The sequence below is a fragment of the Rhinatrema bivittatum genome, chromosome 4, assembly GCF_901001135.1.
Source record: "Rhinatrema bivittatum chromosome 4, aRhiBiv1.1, whole genome shotgun sequence".
In the NCBI taxonomy this organism is placed as follows: Eukaryota; Metazoa; Chordata; class Amphibia; order Gymnophiona; family Rhinatrematidae; genus Rhinatrema; species Rhinatrema bivittatum.
Genome location: NC_042618.1, coordinates 404,537,520 through 404,557,133, shown reverse-complemented (window position 1 = coordinate 404,557,133; position 19,614 = coordinate 404,537,520). Strand labels below are relative to the sequence as shown.

The 19,614-nt window shown below is 42.8% G+C and overlaps 1 protein-coding gene across 1 annotated transcript in view; it reads left to right on the top strand.

Moving 5' to 3' along the window:
* Positions 1–19,614, top strand: part of FOXP1 (forkhead box P1) — a 1,246,052-nt gene that overhangs the window by 1,062,581 nt on the left and 163,857 nt on the right. Inside the window, 2 exon segments of the mRNA XM_029601088.1 lie at positions 413–502; positions 19,049–19,199. Coding sequence (XP_029456948.1) covers positions 413–502; positions 19,049–19,199 — 241 coding nt within the window.

Here is a 19,614-nt window from a genome sequence, read left to right as displayed (position 1 = left end):
TTTTCACTTCCTGTCTGAAAAGAAATGCCCATGGTGTCTGCCTGTATTGAACACACTGACACATCCAAACCCCATCACTTAACAAGGATACATGTTTCACGACAGAGTTTCCAGGTTCTACCAGCAAGGACATTTGTGCTTTGTCATTCCTTGCCCCCATGTTAGCTGGTGTCGAAGATGGCCTGGTTCTCATCAGTTCATTTTGGAGATTATTTTACAAAATGATAACTTCAGGAATAATCAGTGTGTGACGAACTTATTGTCATGTTCCAAACTAAAAGGTCAGAGCATTGCAAATAAAAGAAGGCTTTTTTTTTTTTTTTTCCAAGCCGCAGCTTGCACGTCTTGCTAAAAGGAGATCCTGAGTTGGCACCCCCTTTTATTCCTTCTCCGTTTCTCCTCTTCTTTGTAGCAGCAGCTTCAAGAGTTTTATAAGAAACAGCAGGAACAGTTGCAGCTTCAGCTTCTCCAACAGCAGCATGCTGGAAAACAGCCTAAAGAGGTACAGGCGAAATGTTATTTTTATTGTAGTCATTCATTTTGCTGTTTGTTTGTTTTAACTTTGGGACTTGCAGCTCCCAGGGAACCAGCTACTCATTGACTACTGAATGCCCATTCGTCCAGCTAACCTGTAGGAAACCTCCTGGGGTCGAGAGTGGTTGCGCTTGCTGGGTTTCTAACGAGCATGCCACACTCTGATGCTCAAGCCCATTCAGTAACACAAAATACAGCAGCTGCGAAGAGCCTTTAACTTTTTTTTTTTTTTAACATGTTAGCACCTCACGTGGGATGGGCGGGGAGAGGGGGGAGAGACAGCCTGTGTGGACTGCTACGGACAATAACCGGGAAGCCCCCTATTAGAAAGCTAAGGTCAAGGCAGAAGCTTTGCATTCTGTATCTTTTTTTTTTTTTTTTTTATTATTTTGGCGCTCCCGTTTCTTTATTAGAAGTAGCCCTGTAAAAAGGGAACAGATTAAAAAGGTGTCCAAATGTAAATCTGAAGGGCTAACTGCAATTAAAATGGAAATGGCAGGAGGAGGGAAGGCATGTAATTGTGAGATATCGCTGTACAGAATGCTCTCAGCTTTGTTTTGCTAGCTGTTTTTCTAATTCAGTGCGGCTTAGTCATCAGTGGCAGTTCAATGAGCGTTAATGACTCTGGGATGCAGGCATCACTCTGGACAAAGAAATGATTATTGCGCGGTCAAAAGAAGTTCAAAGACAAGAAGGGAATTTCAGTTTTTCCCCTCGGAGATCTACATTCAAGAGCATATAAATTAAGCCAAATGTTAAAAAACCCACAGTCTGAGAGCTGACTTCAAAGTCACAACTCTAATTAATGAACTGCAAGCTTCGGTTTGGACAAGTTGTGGTTTGATGGGCCCATAAATCAACATGACAGGTCTGCTTCCCAGCCTCAGACAGTGCTTGTCATTGAGTCACATCAGATGTAAACAGAGCAGTAAAAAAAAAAAAGAAAAGAAAAGGTATGTTGGGGAAGGAAGATCCGAAGTAAGGTGCACCTGATCAACAGAATTGGGAAAACACAACTTTTGAAGCACATTATACATGATCACAGGAAATGGCTCCAGCCTCAGGAGGCTTTCTCCTGCTGCTCTCTTTTTTTTTTTTTTTTTTTTTTAATACAATTTCTAACAGCCTTCAAAAGGGAGAATAAGAATCAGGGAGCTTCTCCCCTGTGGCTGGCGGGCAATAACCCCCTGTTGTTGTTTTGTGCTTCCTCTTTTTCAAAGGCATCAAAATTTAGGTTGTTTTTTCATTTCAAAAAAGATCTTTAACTCCATATTTGAAGACAAGACAATAAAGGGCTGCCACTGTCACTCTTATCGGTTACTGGGGATTGCCGGTTTTCTTTCCATTGCCACTTCTTATTAACCTCTTTTTTTTTTTTCTTTCTTTTTTTTTTCTGGTCTGTTAAGACGTAGTTTTGACTGCGAGCCTGCATGCTGGGAGGACAAGAAAGTTCAGATGAGCTGGGGGGAGGGGGAACACAGAGACAAAAATATTTTGCAGCCTATAAATGGGGGGAGGGGATGGAAGAGTTACGCAGCAGAGTGAATTTTTAACATTAACTCTTTTGAGTTCCAGTTGTCAGACTGGAGATTTCTGTATTGGTTCAGTCACAGAGTTTCTTAGAAGATTCCATTTTTATTTTTTTGCCTTTCCCAACAAGATTCCAAGCAAGCAAATTATGCACATGATTGGCAACTTAATGTACTAACTAGCCATGGTGGCAATGCTTTTTACCATTTCATTTTTTGGTTGTGCTCTGCCTGCAGCTCTGAGCAGTAGTGATTTTACAGCAGAAGGGTGACTAGTGCAACTTAGAGCTGGTAAATTAGAACATTTGAGCTTCCTACATTCACAGTCTTAACACAAGAGTATGTTCCCATCTTGTTCCTCGTCTCAGGTCTCCCTGACTAACAGGCTGATTCAGTACAGTGCGCTCAGGCGGAGCGCATTGTTAACCCGCGATTGGACGCACGTTTTCGACACGCTAGCTTTACCCCTTATTCAATAAGGGGTAATAGCGCGTCGAAAACGCGCGTCTAACCCCCCCCCCCCCGAACCTAATAGCGCCCGCAACATGCAAATGCATGTTGATAGCCCTATTAGGTATTCCCGCGTGATTCAGAAAGCAAAATGTGCAGCCAAGTCGCACATTTTACTTTCAGAAATTAGCGCCTACCCAATATCGCCTCATGGCGATATTAAGTCTGAGGTCCCGAAAGTTAAAAAAAAAAAAAAAAATTTAAATGGGCCCGCGGGGATGAAAACCGGACGCTCAATTTTGCCGGCGTCCGGTTTCCATGATACAGTAAATTAATTTATTTAAATTAGGGCCGGTGGTAAAAAGAGGCGCTAGGGACACTAGCACGTCCGTAGCGCCTCTTTTCAGACAGGAGCGGCGGCTGTCAGCGGGTTTGACAGCTGACGCTCAATTTTGACGGCTTTGGTTCTCAAACCCACTGACAGCCGTCGCTCCTGTCCGAAAAGAGGCGCTAGGGATGCGCTAGTGTCCCTAGCGCCTCTTTTTACCGCCGGCCCTAATTTAAATAAATTAATTTACTGTATCACGCGCACAGGACACTCTCCTGTGCGCGCGATTTTTACTGTATCGGCCCGTAAGAAAGCGCACTGTACTGTATCGGCCTGCAAGTGTTTCTTTTGGGAGTCCCTTTTGGGTTGTGACATGCCTGACAGTTACCTGCTAATTGTGGAACGGTCTGCAAATGTGTTTGTGAGGGTAGGGCTTTTGAGTTAGAAAGATAACAGCTGGGGCCCATTTAATTCACCTCCTTAGTTGGCAGTGACCTATAATGTGTATGCTGTTGGTGTGCCAGCCTTACAGAGTCTGACCAGCAGGAGGCAGCTGGCCTCAAACGTGTGATGCGTTCTTCTTGAGCTCTGTAATACAAGATGCAGCGCCTGCAGTGTAATGCAAGCAGTTTCTGCCAGCAATAATGAGACCTGTATGTGTAACACACACACACCCTCCGCCCTTTCCCTGCTTCTGGAGCCTTAAAATCCCCTTTCTGTGTCTCCAAACCCCTTTTGTGACTTAACATGTGTGAAGTACCTCCAGACCAAACTGATTTTAAATTAGAAGGCCGGAGTAATTAAAAGGAAATTTAAAAAAAAAAAAAAAGGCAGCTGAACGTTCCCATTTTTTTTTAATGCAAGTTATGCTGTTTTGAAAAGGCCGTTTGTCCTCCAGCAGTTCTGACAGTTTATGTTAGGCAGTAGGGAGTAGCCCCAGAAAGGAAAACAGACCTTTGACAGACGCTTTAGGGAGGGGATCAGAAATGCAAGTTTTATCAGGATATTTCAGCATTTTAAAGCTGACTACTGACCTGACAACAGGACTGTGCTGAGACCTTTTTTGTGTGCATTCAATTGTGAGAGGTAAACAAACTGATTTGTATCCTGTGTTTGGTAACTGGGTGGAGAGCATAGTTTGGCAACATGCAGTTGCTTTTAAATTATTTCTTGGACAATGGGCCCTGTATACTTTTATATCCTGACTTTTATAAATGAAGAATGCTGGTACAAGTTTTTTCTAGGGATAACTGGGGAACCATCAAGCTGTTTTACATAAATAGAACTGCATTTTTTTAATGCTGATATTCAGCAGAAATGAACTAAACCAACACACAGGCAAAATGGGAGAGTTTGATCTGAAAAGGTCGACATTAATAAGTTTTGTAATGTAAATGAACATGTCTAGGATATGAATAAACTATTTCAACATGAGTAAAACAATTAATGTGGATTACATTAATTAAATAAAAAAAACCCTTAAAGTGATGACTTGAAAAACAAGGTATCAATGGATTTCTGTTGGTTTGAAATTTTAAGAAACAGCTTTTCACCCAAACATCTGCAATTGTTTCTTCCCTTTGCAAAGCTGGTTTATCAATAGAGAAAATCACACAGAATATTTTTCTTTAAAGCTGGAGGTCATAAAAAGAACTAGAAATACTGCTTATCAAGTTTAATTTTATAATAGCCTGTGCAAGGCTGAAGTCTGCATGTACAAAGTCTGCTTTGAAAATTAGCATGGCAGAGGCACACAAATTTGCACCATGCTAGAAAATGGGTGTACATGTCCATCGGACATTCATGTTTATATTTTTGAAAAATTAAGTGCATGCGCAAATGATTTCTCCATCCCAGGAACACCTCTGTGCAGTATGTATAAAAGTACATATGAAATCACTTCTTTACATACTTTTTACACATACAGCCTTTGAGTAATAATCAAAGAGCCAACTTACGCATGTATTATAAAAATAATGCTGCTAATATTTGTTTGTGTAGCACTACAAGATGAAATAAAATACAGCAGTAGAAAATCTAAACTGCAGTACAGTTCTGCCAAAGATACAATTTGTTGAAAGAAAACCAACAAATGGTTGGGTGGAGATATCTTTAGTTAGGATAACAAATGGTTCAAAATTTAAGGTTGCCAACTTTAGATTTTGAAAAATGTTTCAATCTCTCCCCCCCACCCCCGGGCCTTCAGTTCCTTCCCACCTATCTCCACTCAGTCACCTCATCTCTAAGTTTTTGAGGTGAAACTGTTCAGACTTGCCCTAGACCTGACTCCTCTCACCAAATAGCAGCCTGCCACACAGCATGGATACTGACATTACATATGCTCATAGGCTCCACCATGGCCCTTCCTCCTTCCACCTTTTGGACTTTTGTTTACAGTAGAGTGGCTACCACCGGGACAGTAAGCCTATGTAATTTCAACTACTCCATGGTCCGTACCAGACTCCTGCTTGAAAGGCAAGTGATCAGCTGGATTGCTGGCAGTCATATTCTTGGTTTAAATGTCTTGCCAGACTGGTCAAGTACCAACCAGCTGCCAGCCAGGGGGAGTAGTGCTCTAGAGGTTAGAGCAGCAGGTTGAGAACCAGGAAAGCCAGGGCTCCAGTTCTGCTTCTCCCTTGGGCAAGGCACTTCACCCTCTATTGCCTCGGTTACCAACTTAGATTATAAACTTTCTGGAGCAGGGATTTACCTACTGTACCTAAATTGCAAGCTACCTTGAGTAATTCCAATCTTTCAGGAATGCCAAGGCCCATTCTTTAGACCTTACTTGTTCTGAAAGCTTGTATCTTTCAACCTTTGATAATTTCATGAATGCTTCACACACATACCCAGCTACTCACTTGCTTTTCTTTGCATATGTTTTTTTAAATTAAAAAATGCATTGCAGTTTAAAAAGTAATTTTGTATTTAAGATAATGGGTAGGCCCAGTCACTCAGCAGTAGTCCTGTACACTCCTATACAGAAGACTCAGGCTTGCTACCCAGGCCAGCTGGGACTGGAGATGTTGCAGAGGGGTTGTTCCTGAGGAGTCTCAGCCATGTCTCAATGGTGACACCTGCTGGATGGAGCTAGAGTGTGTGCAAACTGGGTTGTGTAGGGCAGTGTTTCCCAACGTATGGTTCACAAACCACAAGGGGTCCGCAGGAAGGGAGCAGAGATACAAGAAGAAAGTCCACGCTTTGACAGAAGAGGCCCGATAAGCTGCCAGTGCACCACAGTCAGAGAAGACTGAAGGAGGCAGCAGGGCTGCTAGCGCACCCATTCTGCTGGCAGCTGAAGATTAAAAAATGCTGCAGGGCCGCTGCCACCACATCCCAACCTGCTAGGAAGAAGCCACAGGATCTCCTCACCCCCGACTCCAGGAAATAAAGAGGAAGAGGCCCAGGTGAAAGTGAGGGTGTGAGTGTCTGTGTGAATGAGAGAGGAGAAGTCTGTGACTGTGAGTGTGTGTGTGTGTGAGAGAGAGGGACCATGCATATGAGTGAGAATGAATGTGAGACAGAGGTCATGTGTGTGTGAGAGAGAGGGACTGTCTGAGTGAAGAGAGAGGGACCATGTGTGTGTGATTGAGAATGAACGTGAGCATGTGTGTGTTTGAGAGAGATTGTGTGCTCCTCTCCTAATGTACAGCAATCTCAGAATGACTGGAAATCAAAAGCTACAAAATATGGAGAATGGGAAATTTTTAAAATCCTTATTAGTTTTAATTGTTGGCTATTTGATGTATCTGATGTTTTGAAATATTTTATTAGTATTCGGGAAATTTAAAAATACTTTGTTTTTAATTATTGGACGTTCTATATTTCAGTTGTGTTTTGAAATATTCTTTTTATTAATATGGTTTTACTATTATTGATACTTTATATTTCTTGATTGTATTGTTTTATGAAGATTGCAATTTTTTTGCTTTACCATTGTTGCACTGCGGTTTCCAGTTCATTTTTTGTCTGCACGTTTGTATTTATAATTTATGGTCTCTCTTATTTTGTATTTGGCAAGGATCTGTGCATGTGTGACTTAGGTGAGGCATTCTGCTAGCATGTAGTTTCTATATAAGGACTTACAGCAGCTGGACTTGTTCAGTTTTCTTAGTAGAAGGTGTATTGGTGTTTTAGGGCCTGTTGTAATTTATTTCAGTATTGCCTTTCATAGGTTAGTCCTGGGGGAATTCAGTGCTTCTGCGGAGCACAGAATTGCCAAATTCTGCACAGAAAATAGCAGCGGAGACCCCAGCATGTCGTGAACGGAGCACGAGAAGATGAAGGCCCACGTGTGCTGCGGGACGTGCTCCACTTGCAGCGAAGATGAAGGCCCCGTTGAGCAAATGTGTGTGAGAGAAAGGGGAAGGGGGGTGAGCAGGAGGGTGTGAAAGAGAGCATGGGAGGTGACAGAGCTGGGGGGGGGGGGGATACTTTGAGTGTGGGTGCCAGAGAGAGGGAGCCTATATGAGGAGATTGTGAAGGAGTGTGTATGTGTGTGAGAGATTGGGAGCTCATGTGTATGTGAGGGTGCTAGCCTGTGTGAAGGGATTGTGTATGTGTGAAACAGCCTGTGTGAAGGGCTGTGTGAGAGAGAGACATAGGTAAGCCTGTGTGAGGATGTATGTGTGAGAGAGAAAAGGGAGCTTATGTGGGTGTGTATGCAAGAGAGAGGGACCCTGTATGAGGGGATGTGTGTGCGTGAGAGAGTGAGGGGTCTGTGTATGTGTACTAGAGAGAGGGAGGGACAGAGGGAGTCTGTGTGAGGGGCAGTACTAAGAACGGGGTCCAACTCTGGGACTGGGGATAGAGTAGGAAGGGTGGAGGGGAGAGATACTGGCAGGTGGAGGAGTTGGGGCCTGAGAGGGCAAAGTGGCCAGGGGAGTAGGGAGAGCGAGTGGAAGGGACACTCTTTATAGTGAATTTCTAGGGAAATTCTGCTCAAAATATTTAAAATTCTGCATCTCTAAGTAATAACTTTTTTCTGTATTAATTTAAAATGTAATTACTTAAATGTAAATTGTGTTATTTTGACCAATATAAAGTTTGCAGAATTTTAAGGGTTTTTTTGCGCAGAATTCCCCTGGGATTGTTATGTTTGAGTCTGGGAGTTAGGGTGTGGTGTTATGGTATGGCAGACTTTCTATAAGTCCTAAGTACATTTTTTGCAAGATTTTGTATTGTACAATGTTCCTGGCAGTAGAAGGAGTTTGTGTTAATGAGCTGACACCAAATTTGATGATTATCTTTTTTAGTGAATGGTAAGGGGAAGTGCTCTTATTCTCCTCTGCACCCTTTTTTTGGGGGAGTTTCTATGAATGCAGAATATTGTAGAACTTGAAGTGCAGGTTTTATATTGGGATTCTGCCCCCCTCTTATATAGAAGAATTTTTATTAGTTGATGCACTTGAATAATTTTGGTGGTAGTTTTCTTAGATGGTGAAACTGGCCAGGGGTTTCTTTGTTACTTAGAAGGTTCTTCTGTCCAGAAATGTCGCTGACATACATGTCCAGCACTTTGTGACAATGGTACAAAATGTCTTTAGCGAATCCTCTTGCTTTAGGAGTTGGGGGTGTCCTATCTCTGATGTATGGAATTGGGGAACAGGCAGGTGTGGAGAGAGCCATTGGACCATCACCAAAATCGAACTAACAGAGTGGTTTCCCGGTCACAGATTATTTTATTTAAAAATAGTAATGATGATTTTCAAAAAATATGTTGGGTGGAGGGAGAGCTGGAAGCGATATGTGTACCAAACCTCTCCCCACATCTCCCTTTTAGTGATGTGGGCCTGTCACAAACATCCCTCCTTCCCCACCAGTCTCTGTCTCTGCTCCTCAGTCCATCCCAACCAGACCCCCTCTCTCCCTCACCTTCCATCCTGCTAGTCTCTCTCACTCCACCAGTCCAGCCCACTAGTCACTCTTTGTTTCTCTCCTTCCACCAGTTCATCCCTGCCAATATTGCTCTCTCCCTCCCTCCATTAGTCCAGCCCCACCACTCTCTCCCTCCACCAATTGATCCCTCCAGTCTCTCTATCCCTCTCCACCAGTCCATCCCCCACCAATCTCTCTCCCTCCACCAGTCCTTCTCTCTGTTTCCTTCCACCAGTTTCTCTCTCTCTCTCCACCAGCTCATTCCCATCAGTGTATCACTTTTTCTTTCTCCACCAGTCTTTCTTGCCAGTCTCTCGCTCTCTTCACCAGTCCATCCTGGCCAGTCTCTCTGACCCCCTCTACCATTCCATATCTCTCTCTCTCTCTCTCCCAGTCCATCTGTGCCAGTCTGTCTCTCTATTCCACCCTGCTAGTCTCGCTCTCTCTCTCACTGCCCCAGTCACTCCAGATCCAGCTGTGTGGTACTTGTAATTTCATTACATAAGTTATTGACTATAAGTATATTATTGCATATTTACTGCTGTGCTTTGCAATTATATATATTCCATTTATATCACAAAGCATTATTTACTATTTTATATATTATGGTGTGCATATAATTATTTCTTTATTCATTTAATAACTTTTCTATATACTGCAGGTAAAAATGAAAGGGAAGCATGTGGGGGTCTGTGAAAAGTTTGGAGGTTGAAAAGGGGTGCATGCTCCCAAAAAGGTTGGGAACCCCTACTGTAGGGAATTGAAGTCTCTGGCTCTTGACCAAGGATCTTTGCTGCAGTGGCTGGGCCAGGGAAGGTTATAAAAATAGAAAAAGTAACCTGGGCAGTTAGAAATGAAGGTTTGTGGTGCTATTTCCTAAAAGAGGTTGGTTCCAGTTCAGCAGGGGTAAACTACTGGGCCAAACGTACATGGATATGGTAGATGCAAACTAGAATTTATATAGACTGTGATGCCTTTTACTGGACCAACAAAAGAAAGATACTGTAATACAGGGGTCGCCGAATCCGGTCTTCAAGGGTCACAAAGTAGTCAGGGCCTTAAGATTTCCACAATCTATTCCAGCTTGCCCTTACCCACAACCATCTCCCCTTCCTTCTTTAAAAATGTGTGCAATAATCGTGTCCATCCTATCTAAAACTGTACTTCCATTAACCCATAAGAACATAAATTGCCATACTGGGTCAGACCTGGGTCCATCAAGTCCAGTGGCCAATCCAGGTTACAAGTGCCTGGCAAGTATCCAAACATTAAATACATCCCATGATACTAATGTCAGTAATAGCAGTGGCTATTCCCTAAGTCATCTTGATTAGTAGCAGTTTATAGACTTCTCTTCCAAGAAATTGCTCAAACCTTTTTTAAACCCAGTAACACTAACAGCCTTAAAGACATCCTCTGGCAAAGAATTCCAGAGCTTAATTGTATGTTGAGTGAAAAAGAATTTTCTCTGATTTGTTTTAAATGTGCTACTTGCCAATTTCATGGAGTGTTCCCTAGTCCTTCTGTTATCTGAAAGAATAAATAACTTATTCAAATTTACTCATTCTAGTTCTTTCATGATTTTATAGACCTCTATCATATCCCCCCTCAGCCATCTCTTCTCCAAGCTGATCAGCCCTAACCTCTTTAGCCTTTCCTCACAGGGGAGCCGTTCCATCCCCTTTATCTTCTCTGTACCTTCTCTAGTGCAACTATATCTTTTTTGAGATGTGGCGACAAGAATTGCATTCAGATGCAAGTCTCACCATGGAGCAATAGAGGCATTATGACATCCTCAGTTTTATTCACCATGCCATTCCTAATATTTCCTAACATTGTTTGCTTTTTTGACTGCTCAGCACACTGCACCGACTATTTCAAATTGACGCCTAGATCTTTTTACTGGGTGTTAACTCCTAATAATAAATGGAACATCATGTAACTACACCATGGGTTATTTTCCCCTATATGCATCACCTTGCACTTGTCCATATTAAATTTCATGTACCTTTTGGACTCCCAGGCTTCCAGTCTCAATATTTCCTCTTGCAATTTATCACAATCTGCTTGTGATCTAACTACTCTGAATAATTTTGTCATCTGCAAATTTGATCACCTCAATCGTCTTATCCCCTTTGCAGATCATTTATAAATATATTGAAAAGCACTGGTCCAAGTACAGATCCCTGAGGCACTCCATTGTTTACCTTTTTCCACTGAGAAAACTGACCATTTAATCCTACTCTCTCTGTTTCCTGTCTTTTAACCAGTTTGCAATCCATGAAAGGACATCACGTCTTATCCCATGACTTTCTAGTTTTCTTAGAAGCCTCTCATGAGGAATTTTATCAGACACCTTATGAAAATCAAAATACATTTACATCTACTGGGTCACCTTTATCCACATGTTCATTAACCCCTAACCCCTTCAAAAAAACATGTAGCAGATTTGTGAGGAAAGACCTCCCTTGGCTAAATCCATGCTGGCTGTGTTCCATTAAACCATGTCTTTCTATATGTTCTGTGATTTTGTTCTTTAGAATAGATTCCCATATTTTTCCTGGCATTGAAGTCATGCTCACTGGTCTATAGTTTCCCAGATCACCCGAGGAACCCTTGTTAAATATTGAGGTTATATTTTCCACTCTCCAGTCTTGAGGTACAATGGACGATTTTAATGGTAGGTTACAAATGTTTACTAATATTTATTTTATTTATTTATTTGTCGAGTTTTATATACAGTCGTTCGGTATTGCCATCACAACGGTTTACAAGATTCGAGCGGTATCGGATGTATTATATATGTGAATCATGGATAATAACGGGTTACATTTCATTTTTGAGTTCTTTGATCTCTAGGGAGTATACCATCTGGTTCAGGTGATTTGCTACTCTTCAGTTTGTCAATTTGGCCTACTACATCTTCAGGTTTACCGTGATTTGGTTCAGTTCATCCAATTCACCCTTGAAAACAGTCTCCGGAACTGGTATCTCCCCAACATTCTCATTAGTAAACACGGAAGCAAAGAATGCATTTAGTCTTTCCAGGATGGCCTTATCTTCCTACCTATAGTACCTGAATGTGATCCGCTTTGATGTACACTTTGAAGTGCCGAAAGCAGAATATATAAATCTAAATAAATCTTCCTTAAGAGCCCCTTTAACCCCCTCAATCATTTTATGGGCCAACCAACTCCCTTGCAGTTTCCTGTTTCGGATATGTTTTTAAAAGTTTCTTTTATGAGTTTTTTGCATCTACAGCCAACTTCATTTCAAATTCTCTGTTAGCCTGTCTTTTCAATGTTTTACATTTCACTTGACAATGCTTATGCTTTTTTCTATTTCCTTCAGATGGCTCCTCCTTCCAATTTTTTAAGGATATTTTTTTGGCCAAAATAGCCTTTCACCTCGCCTTTTAACCATGCCGGTAATCATTTGACCTTCCTTCCACTTTTCTTAATGCATGGAATACATCTGGACTGCACTTCTAAGATAGTTTAAAAAAAAAAACATGTCCATGCTGTTACGATCCTGGTCGCGGAGCCTATCCCGCAAGCAGGCCTTCACTTACCCTAGGCCGCCGCTGTTGTTTGTCTTTGTGGCCTAGTGCCGCCACCAAGTTGCTGCTCCTTTGTGGTGTGGAGCTGCTGCCGCCGACCTTCCTTTTCGAGGCCTGTGCCACCGCTGGAGCTCCGCCTCTGCAGCGGGGGATTCCCCTGGGCGGCCGGAGACCGCCGCCGGCGCTGCCTTCTTCAATGCGACCCTGAAGCCGCCGCTGCAGATTCCTTCTCCGGCGGGGAAGACTCCACCGGGACTCTGAGCGGCAAGGGAAACCGCTGCGATGCCATCCTTCGGCCTGGAGGCCACCCCAGATGCCTGCCTGTTCCTGCTCTTCGCGGCCTGGAGGCCACCGCTGTCCATGGTCCTGCTCCACTCTCTGGGCCCTCCTCTAGGCACCGGCTCGCACCTCTTCACTGCTTTTAAAGGGCCAGCGGTGCGAAAAGCCTGCGGCCCTACCGGAAGTCTTCAGCTGCTTCACTTCCTGTTTCAGCCCTATAAAAGGGCTCAGTTCCTGTTCCTCAGAGCCTTCGGATCCGGGTCCCATGGTCGTCCATGTTCTTCCTCACCAGATCAAGGTCCTCTGTGGTCTTCACTTGTCTGGATGGCTCTTCATTCCATGTTCCTGGTCTCCTTGTCCTGATGATCTCCATCTGAGCTCCTTCGTCACCTGTTCCAAGTCCTGATGTTCCAGATGTCCTGATGTTCCATGGTTCCATTCCTAAAAGGCCTGATGTTCCAGGTGTTCCGTGGTCCTGATGTCTTTGCTTCTGCAGCAGTTCCCAGATTCCTTGCATCCACCTTTCCTGGCGTGCCACCGTTGTGGTCCGTGACCAGCCCATGGGGGGCTGTGTAGGGCGCTTCTTGGTACAAGGCCTTCTTCTCGTCTGTAGTGCAAGCCTCCAAGAGACTTATGTTTTTAATGCCTTGCTTCTGAGAATCCTGAGTCTTGAATCCTGGCCCGGTCTTTGGAGTCCCTTGCGCCTCCTTCCGTCCATGCCTAAGACTCTTCCAGAACCTGCTCCGCTTCAGCATGGTCCGCGACCAGCCACAGGCGGCTGTCAGGGCGCACCCCGGTGCAGGCCTCTACTGAATCATCATGTTCCAGTCTCAAGTTCCACTTTCTCGCCTGGAATCTGCTTTGTGTTCAGCGTGGACGGCGACCAACCATGGGCGGCTGTGTAGGGCGCTCTGCGATGCACTTTTCACGGAGTCTCATGAGTATCCAAGTCTTCACCTGAATTTTCTTAGTTCCTGTCTTGTCTTGTTCCTGCCCTCAGCCTCCGTCTGGCCTCACGCACTCGTCGTTCCCAAGTGGCGGGTCCGAAAGGGCTACCGAGTGGCCGGAGGGCTACTCTTGTGACCAGCATTGCATTGCTGGGTCACACTGGTGCATGTAGGTCCAGTGGAGGGCTGATCCTGCCTTGTTCCTGCTCTGAAGTTCCTTGCCTTGATTCCAGTCCTGCTTTGTTCTTGCTCTGCCCATGCTTGCATGCTCTCACCTCCCACAATGTGCCTTGGGGCTCCTCCCTGAGTCATGCCATGGTTCAGGGGCTCACGCTCTCCCATGAGCTAGTGACTGCGCCTCCTTGCTCTCAACATCATCCAAAGGCTGCCGTCGCAGCACACCTGTTGTACACTCTTAACCTTTGCAGCTGCACCTTTCAGTTTTTTTCTATTTTCCTCATTTTATCAAAGTTTCCCTTTTGGAAGTTTAGCATTAGAGCTGTAGATTTACATATTCTCCCCCTTCCAGTCAGTTCTGATTTGATCATGTTGTAATCACTATTGCCAAGTGGCCACACCACAGTTACCTTTCTTACCAAATCCTGCATTTCACTAAAAATTTGATCTAAAATAGTATCCTCTCTCGTTGGTTCCTGAGCCAATTGCACCATGTAGCAATCATTTATTCTATTCAGGAACTTTAGCGTTCTAGCATGTCCTGATGTTACATTTACCCAGTGAATAGTGGGGAAATTGAAACCTCCTTTTACTTCACTGCCAAATTGGTTAGCTTCTCTGATTTCTCTTAGCATTTTATCATATGTCTCATCATTTTGGCCAGGTGGAAGGTATCACTCCTATCACTGTACTCTTACCCAACATACATGGGATTTCTACCCATAAAGATTCTACTGTGCATTTAGTCTATTGTATGATATTTATCCTGTTGGACTCTGTTCCCTCCTGGACATAAAGCACCCCCCATCTATCCTCCCGATCATTGCCTTATAATTTGTACTTTAATATAGCACTGTCCAATTGGTTAACCTCCTTCCACCAGCTCTGAGATGCTAATTATGTCTATCTCATCATTCGCTGCTATACACTCTTAATGCTCCCATCTTGCAATTTAGACTTCTGGCATTGGCATACAGACATTTCAAATTGTTTTTTGTTAGTATTAACACTCTGTTTTTCAGTTGATAGGGATAATTTGGAATCCTTTATTAGTAAAGAATCACCTGAGCTAGTCACATGGACTACTTTTGCTTTTATTGGAACCTTTCTGTTGGGATGCCCTAACTCTCCTGTTTATTAGTATCCTTTGAAGATACTCTCTCTGAACTCCTAGTATACCATTCTTCACACCCAACATACCTAAACCTCTTTCCCCTCAAACCTCCACCCCGATCCTCAAAGGCAGGTATTCTCAACCTAGTTCTTGGGACACACCTAACCAATCAGGTTTTCATGGTATCCATAATGAATATGCATGATATAAATTTGCAGGCACCTCCTCTATTGCATGCAGTTCTATCTCATGCATATTCATTGTGGATATCCTGAAAACCTGACTAACCTAGTGTGTCCTGAGGACTGGGTTAAGAATACCTGCTCAGAGGCAACAAGCAAATAGATCTCATGAATATTTGTTGTGGCTATTCATAAAAAGTCAGACAGATTTTTTTTTTCCCCTCACGTGCTAAAGTTGTAATACCCTCATCTACTCAGTCTTAGTAGGCCCTTTGCTTTGCTTTGACCTGTAGCAGCTTCAAGGGATATCTCCTCTTGCTAAATCAAACCCTAGACTAGACCAGCCTAGCAAGAAAAACTCCAGCTGCAGCAGTGTAAAGTGTGTCCAAGTGAAATGAGAGAGGAAAATAGCAATAATTGCTGAGTAGAGAGACATACAAAGTAAAAAAGCAAGTGGTAAAGCATAGAATTTCCAAATCATTTTAAAGGCCAGGATATCACCGGGGGGGGGGGGGGGGGGGGACCTTTTACACACTGTACAGTATAGTTTTTTTGTTGCTGTTCAGTTTTTATAACTAATTTTCTTTGGAATTATCTCAATAAACAAAGAAAAGCTGAAGGCTAGTATAGCGTGGAAATGATGTTGGGGTGTATGAGTGTTGGGGTGGGGGGGGGGGGAATTATGATAAAGAATTTTAGTTTCCCATTGTCCTGAGAAAAGGTGGATTCTTTGCAGATTGAGTTTCTTTTTATTAGATCAACATAAGGGTTACCCAAGTAGAATGATGGACTCAAGCATTCCAGGCCACAAAGGCCCTTTAAGTCAAATTTGAGGAAGAGAATGTTGTGGTCTTCAACATTCATATACTAATATAATCTTTGGCTCATTCTTTCCTTCCTTCCCCAGTTCCTCCTCTGCCCCGTGAATGTGTTAACAGTTTTGAAAGAGTTAATTTCCTTTCCACAACTGTTCGAGATAACTGGCTAAGGCTAAGATCTCTACCTTGATAGGATTTCTGCCAGATTAGGGATGTTAGATTTTTTTCCCTTCTATTTATGGTTACCACTGTACTATATTATCTTTATGTAGCTTAGATAATTACAGAGAATCTGCATTAGTATTTTTTTGGCTAACCTGCCAAAGCCATTGACACAACGAGCTGTTTTACACAACAAAAGCTTTTTGCCCCGTTATTGTAGAAAACAAAGATAATAAAATACAGGACAAGCAGAAGCAAAAACCTGGATCTTTTCCTTAACTTCAGCCTATTGAATTGAGTCAGAAGCCTGAAGTGCTGTTCCTATTAAACCCTCACATTCAACTAAGATGTTGTTTGCTAAATTATGAATGTGTGTAATTAAAATCTAGTGGCTGTTTCTATGAAAGATTTACAGTGTTATTTCATCGTTTGTCATGGCTAATTAACAATATTAGATGAAGTTTTTCTTCTTCAAAGGTCTGATTTTTTTTTTTCTCATTTATTTATGTCAGAAGTGATAAACAGAGTACTCAAAAGCTTCTCCGGGTACAGCAACATGTTCCTCTTAACACATCCTTGGTTCAGGGTTCAAATCCCTCTAGTCAACAGCTACTCTCTCTTCTGTATGGTGAGAATAATTAAAATATTCCAAAGACCCTTGAGGCTAATTTCTAAATATATAGCTAGAACCTTTAAGTTAGAAAAGTACATTTGTCATGTATTTTAAGCAGATTGCGGATACAATAGACCTCACCAGTTCTAGTGGTATCTGATGCTTTAGTGCATCCAAAACTGCATATAAGAAAAATAAATTATTTAATGTCTTGTACAGCTGAATGTGTCTGATTAGAACCTTTCACCAGGGAAATCTTGATGTTAGGGTCATGATTGCTGATCCCAACAGAATCTGTTGTGTCCTCTATTACCAGCTTCACTTAACATCACTAAGATGATACCTTTTCTAGTAAGGAAACACCATTTGGTCTTATTACTTACTGCTCTTCAATGCACAAGAGTATTATTCCCACTGCCCCCCTTCTTCTCCTCCCCCCCCCCAACAAGCCTTGTGCAGTCAAGGTAAAGCACTGGCCTCTATTCTGCCAAATGTAAAGATTTACCATAAACAATTATGTAGAGGACTTCATCTCTGTGGGGCAGATCCAAATATTCTCCTCATGCCTCACCCCTTCCTCTTCTAAACTAGACCAACCATGAGAAAAAATGAAGTAGACCCAATGTGCCTACATATTTTCCCATGTAAATGGTGTGAGAATTTTTATGAATTGAGTGTAAAATCTGCTGTCTCTGTAGACACCCTGCCAATGCCATAAATGCTGAAGTTTCTCAAAAGCTGATGCGCATAAAAACCGGGAGATGCGCACGTGGCACAGGTTTGTTGTTTTTTTTAAAGGCCCGCAGCCATGTGCGTATCTCCCAGTATGTGCCAAAGAGCTGCCAAAAAAAGGGGTTAGGGCAGGGGCCGGCCGGGACAGCGCCATTAGGCACTATCCTGGTGAAGTGCGCACCGGCAGCCAGCTGGCACGCACAACTTACTACTGCTCCAGAGAGCAGGTAGAGTATAGAAAAAAAAATTGTTAGAGAGGCTTCAGTCGAGGAGGAGAGGAGAAAAGGCAGGTAGGGTGGGCAGGTATTGGAGCGGACTGGGAGGGAACTGGGGAAAGGCCTAGTCCCTTGCCGCACGCATTTTATAAAATTCTCCTCTTACGGACGCGAGCTGGCACTCGCACGCATCCATATAAAATCGGGTGCACATGTGTGCGTGGGTAGCGGAGTTTCTAACATGAGGACGTCGGCTCGTGCATGTTATAAAATTGGCGCATCCATGTGCGTGCGCTGGGAACCGTACACACATAGAAGCCCACTCGCGGGCATGAAAATTCACCTTTTAGACAGGCTGCTGTGTAATAATATAGGAAGCCAAAAAAACCTATAATACATATTTTTCAAAGATATAAATCTTGTGTAATATTTGTGTGATCTCTGTTTTTGTATTTTATAAAAGCATTTTTTATATCTATTATGATTTATATATTTTTCTTTTGTTTATATGGATGAGTTATTGAAATCGTATAATATTTTATTTAATTTATTCTTTTTATAATAATTTTATTGATCATCTGTAGTATGGCTTTTTATTCACTGTTTCTTGCCTTGAGCTTCTGAAAGAGAGGCAAGTGATATTTTAAAATAATCTTTCTTGCAAAGTTGTTAAAAGTTGAATTTTAAAAACTTGACGCATGCATCAGTTAGGGGATGTACGAATATGTCAGGCCAGCACACGCCGAGAAGATTTTGAAAGCTGCCCGGATACGCTCGTAAATTCCACTGGGTGCTCAAACGAAAAATTTTCAAACATGGGTGGGGCATGGACAGAGCATGGGTGGTTTTGGGATTTTAACCTACCATTTGCGTGTAAATACCTACGTGCACTGGCGTGCGCCGGGGTCCCCTGCCACTTAAGTTTACGTCTGCTATGGATGACATGTAAGTTATAAAACAAAAACATCTAGGCAGATCAGTGGGGTCTTAAAGGTCTGGACTAATGGGGGGGGGGGGGGGAAGGGAAGCTATTAAACTAGGGGTGTTTGGAAATCCTATCCCTTAACTGAGCAAACTGGGAACGAACTGGTAAAACTGACAATGGCATTTGGTACACGTCCCTTTTTAAAATCCCCCCCCCCCCCGCAGTAGAAGAGGCATTTGCACGCACAGGCGTGCACCCACTTAAACTTAAATGCGCATTTGCCTCCAGCCAGGCAATTTTATAACATGCATACATATAAAAATGGCCGCGTCCCTGGACGTGGGCCGATGCACATGTGTGCCTGCGTGCCGCTTTGAAAGTTACCGTCTCTGGGTTTTGGATCTGTCCATTTTATCAAACTTACAGCTTTTTTTTTTTTTTTTAAACCGTGATAACTCCAGGCTGACAAGTGTATACTGGTCTGAAAATTAAAGCCTGTCAAAATGTGGCTCAGATGAGACACACTCATGAAATGGCAATAGCGAGTCTCTTGTTTATTATATCTTTGTGTTTTGTTTTTTTGGGGGTGATGGGGGTTTTCTTGCAGCAGCAGGTGGCGACACCCCAGTTGGCCTTCCAACAGCAGCTTCTCCAGATGCAGCAGCTTCAGCAGCAGCACCTCCTGAACCTTCAGCGCCAAGGCCTGTTAACTATTCAGCCAGGACAGCCGGCCCTGCCCCTGCAGCCTCTTACCCAAGGTACGTGAGTGCAAAAGCTGAACACAACTGTGGTGAACTTTCAAGCCTGGGCTCTCTATGAAAATGAATGCCCAATAGGTTTGCAAGTCAATTATTTTAAGGGAAAAGATGCAGAGCTTGCTTTCTTCTCTGCTCTCTTCCACAATATTTTACAGATTTGTTACATGGGTCTTTTTTCATAGAAAGTAATGGCAAAATAACTGCATAATGTGTTGCTGAGCTGAACTCTGATATTTAATAATTTCCAGCTGTTTTATTGTCAGAATAATCACAGTGAGTAATTCAGAAAATAAAATGAACTTGGGGGCAATTCATGGTTTATTTTGTTTTGTTTTTAAATTAATTGTAAAATGTTGTAACTTGCATAAATTAACTTTTCCATGCATTACGGGTTGTTTTTCAGCCCACCCACTGG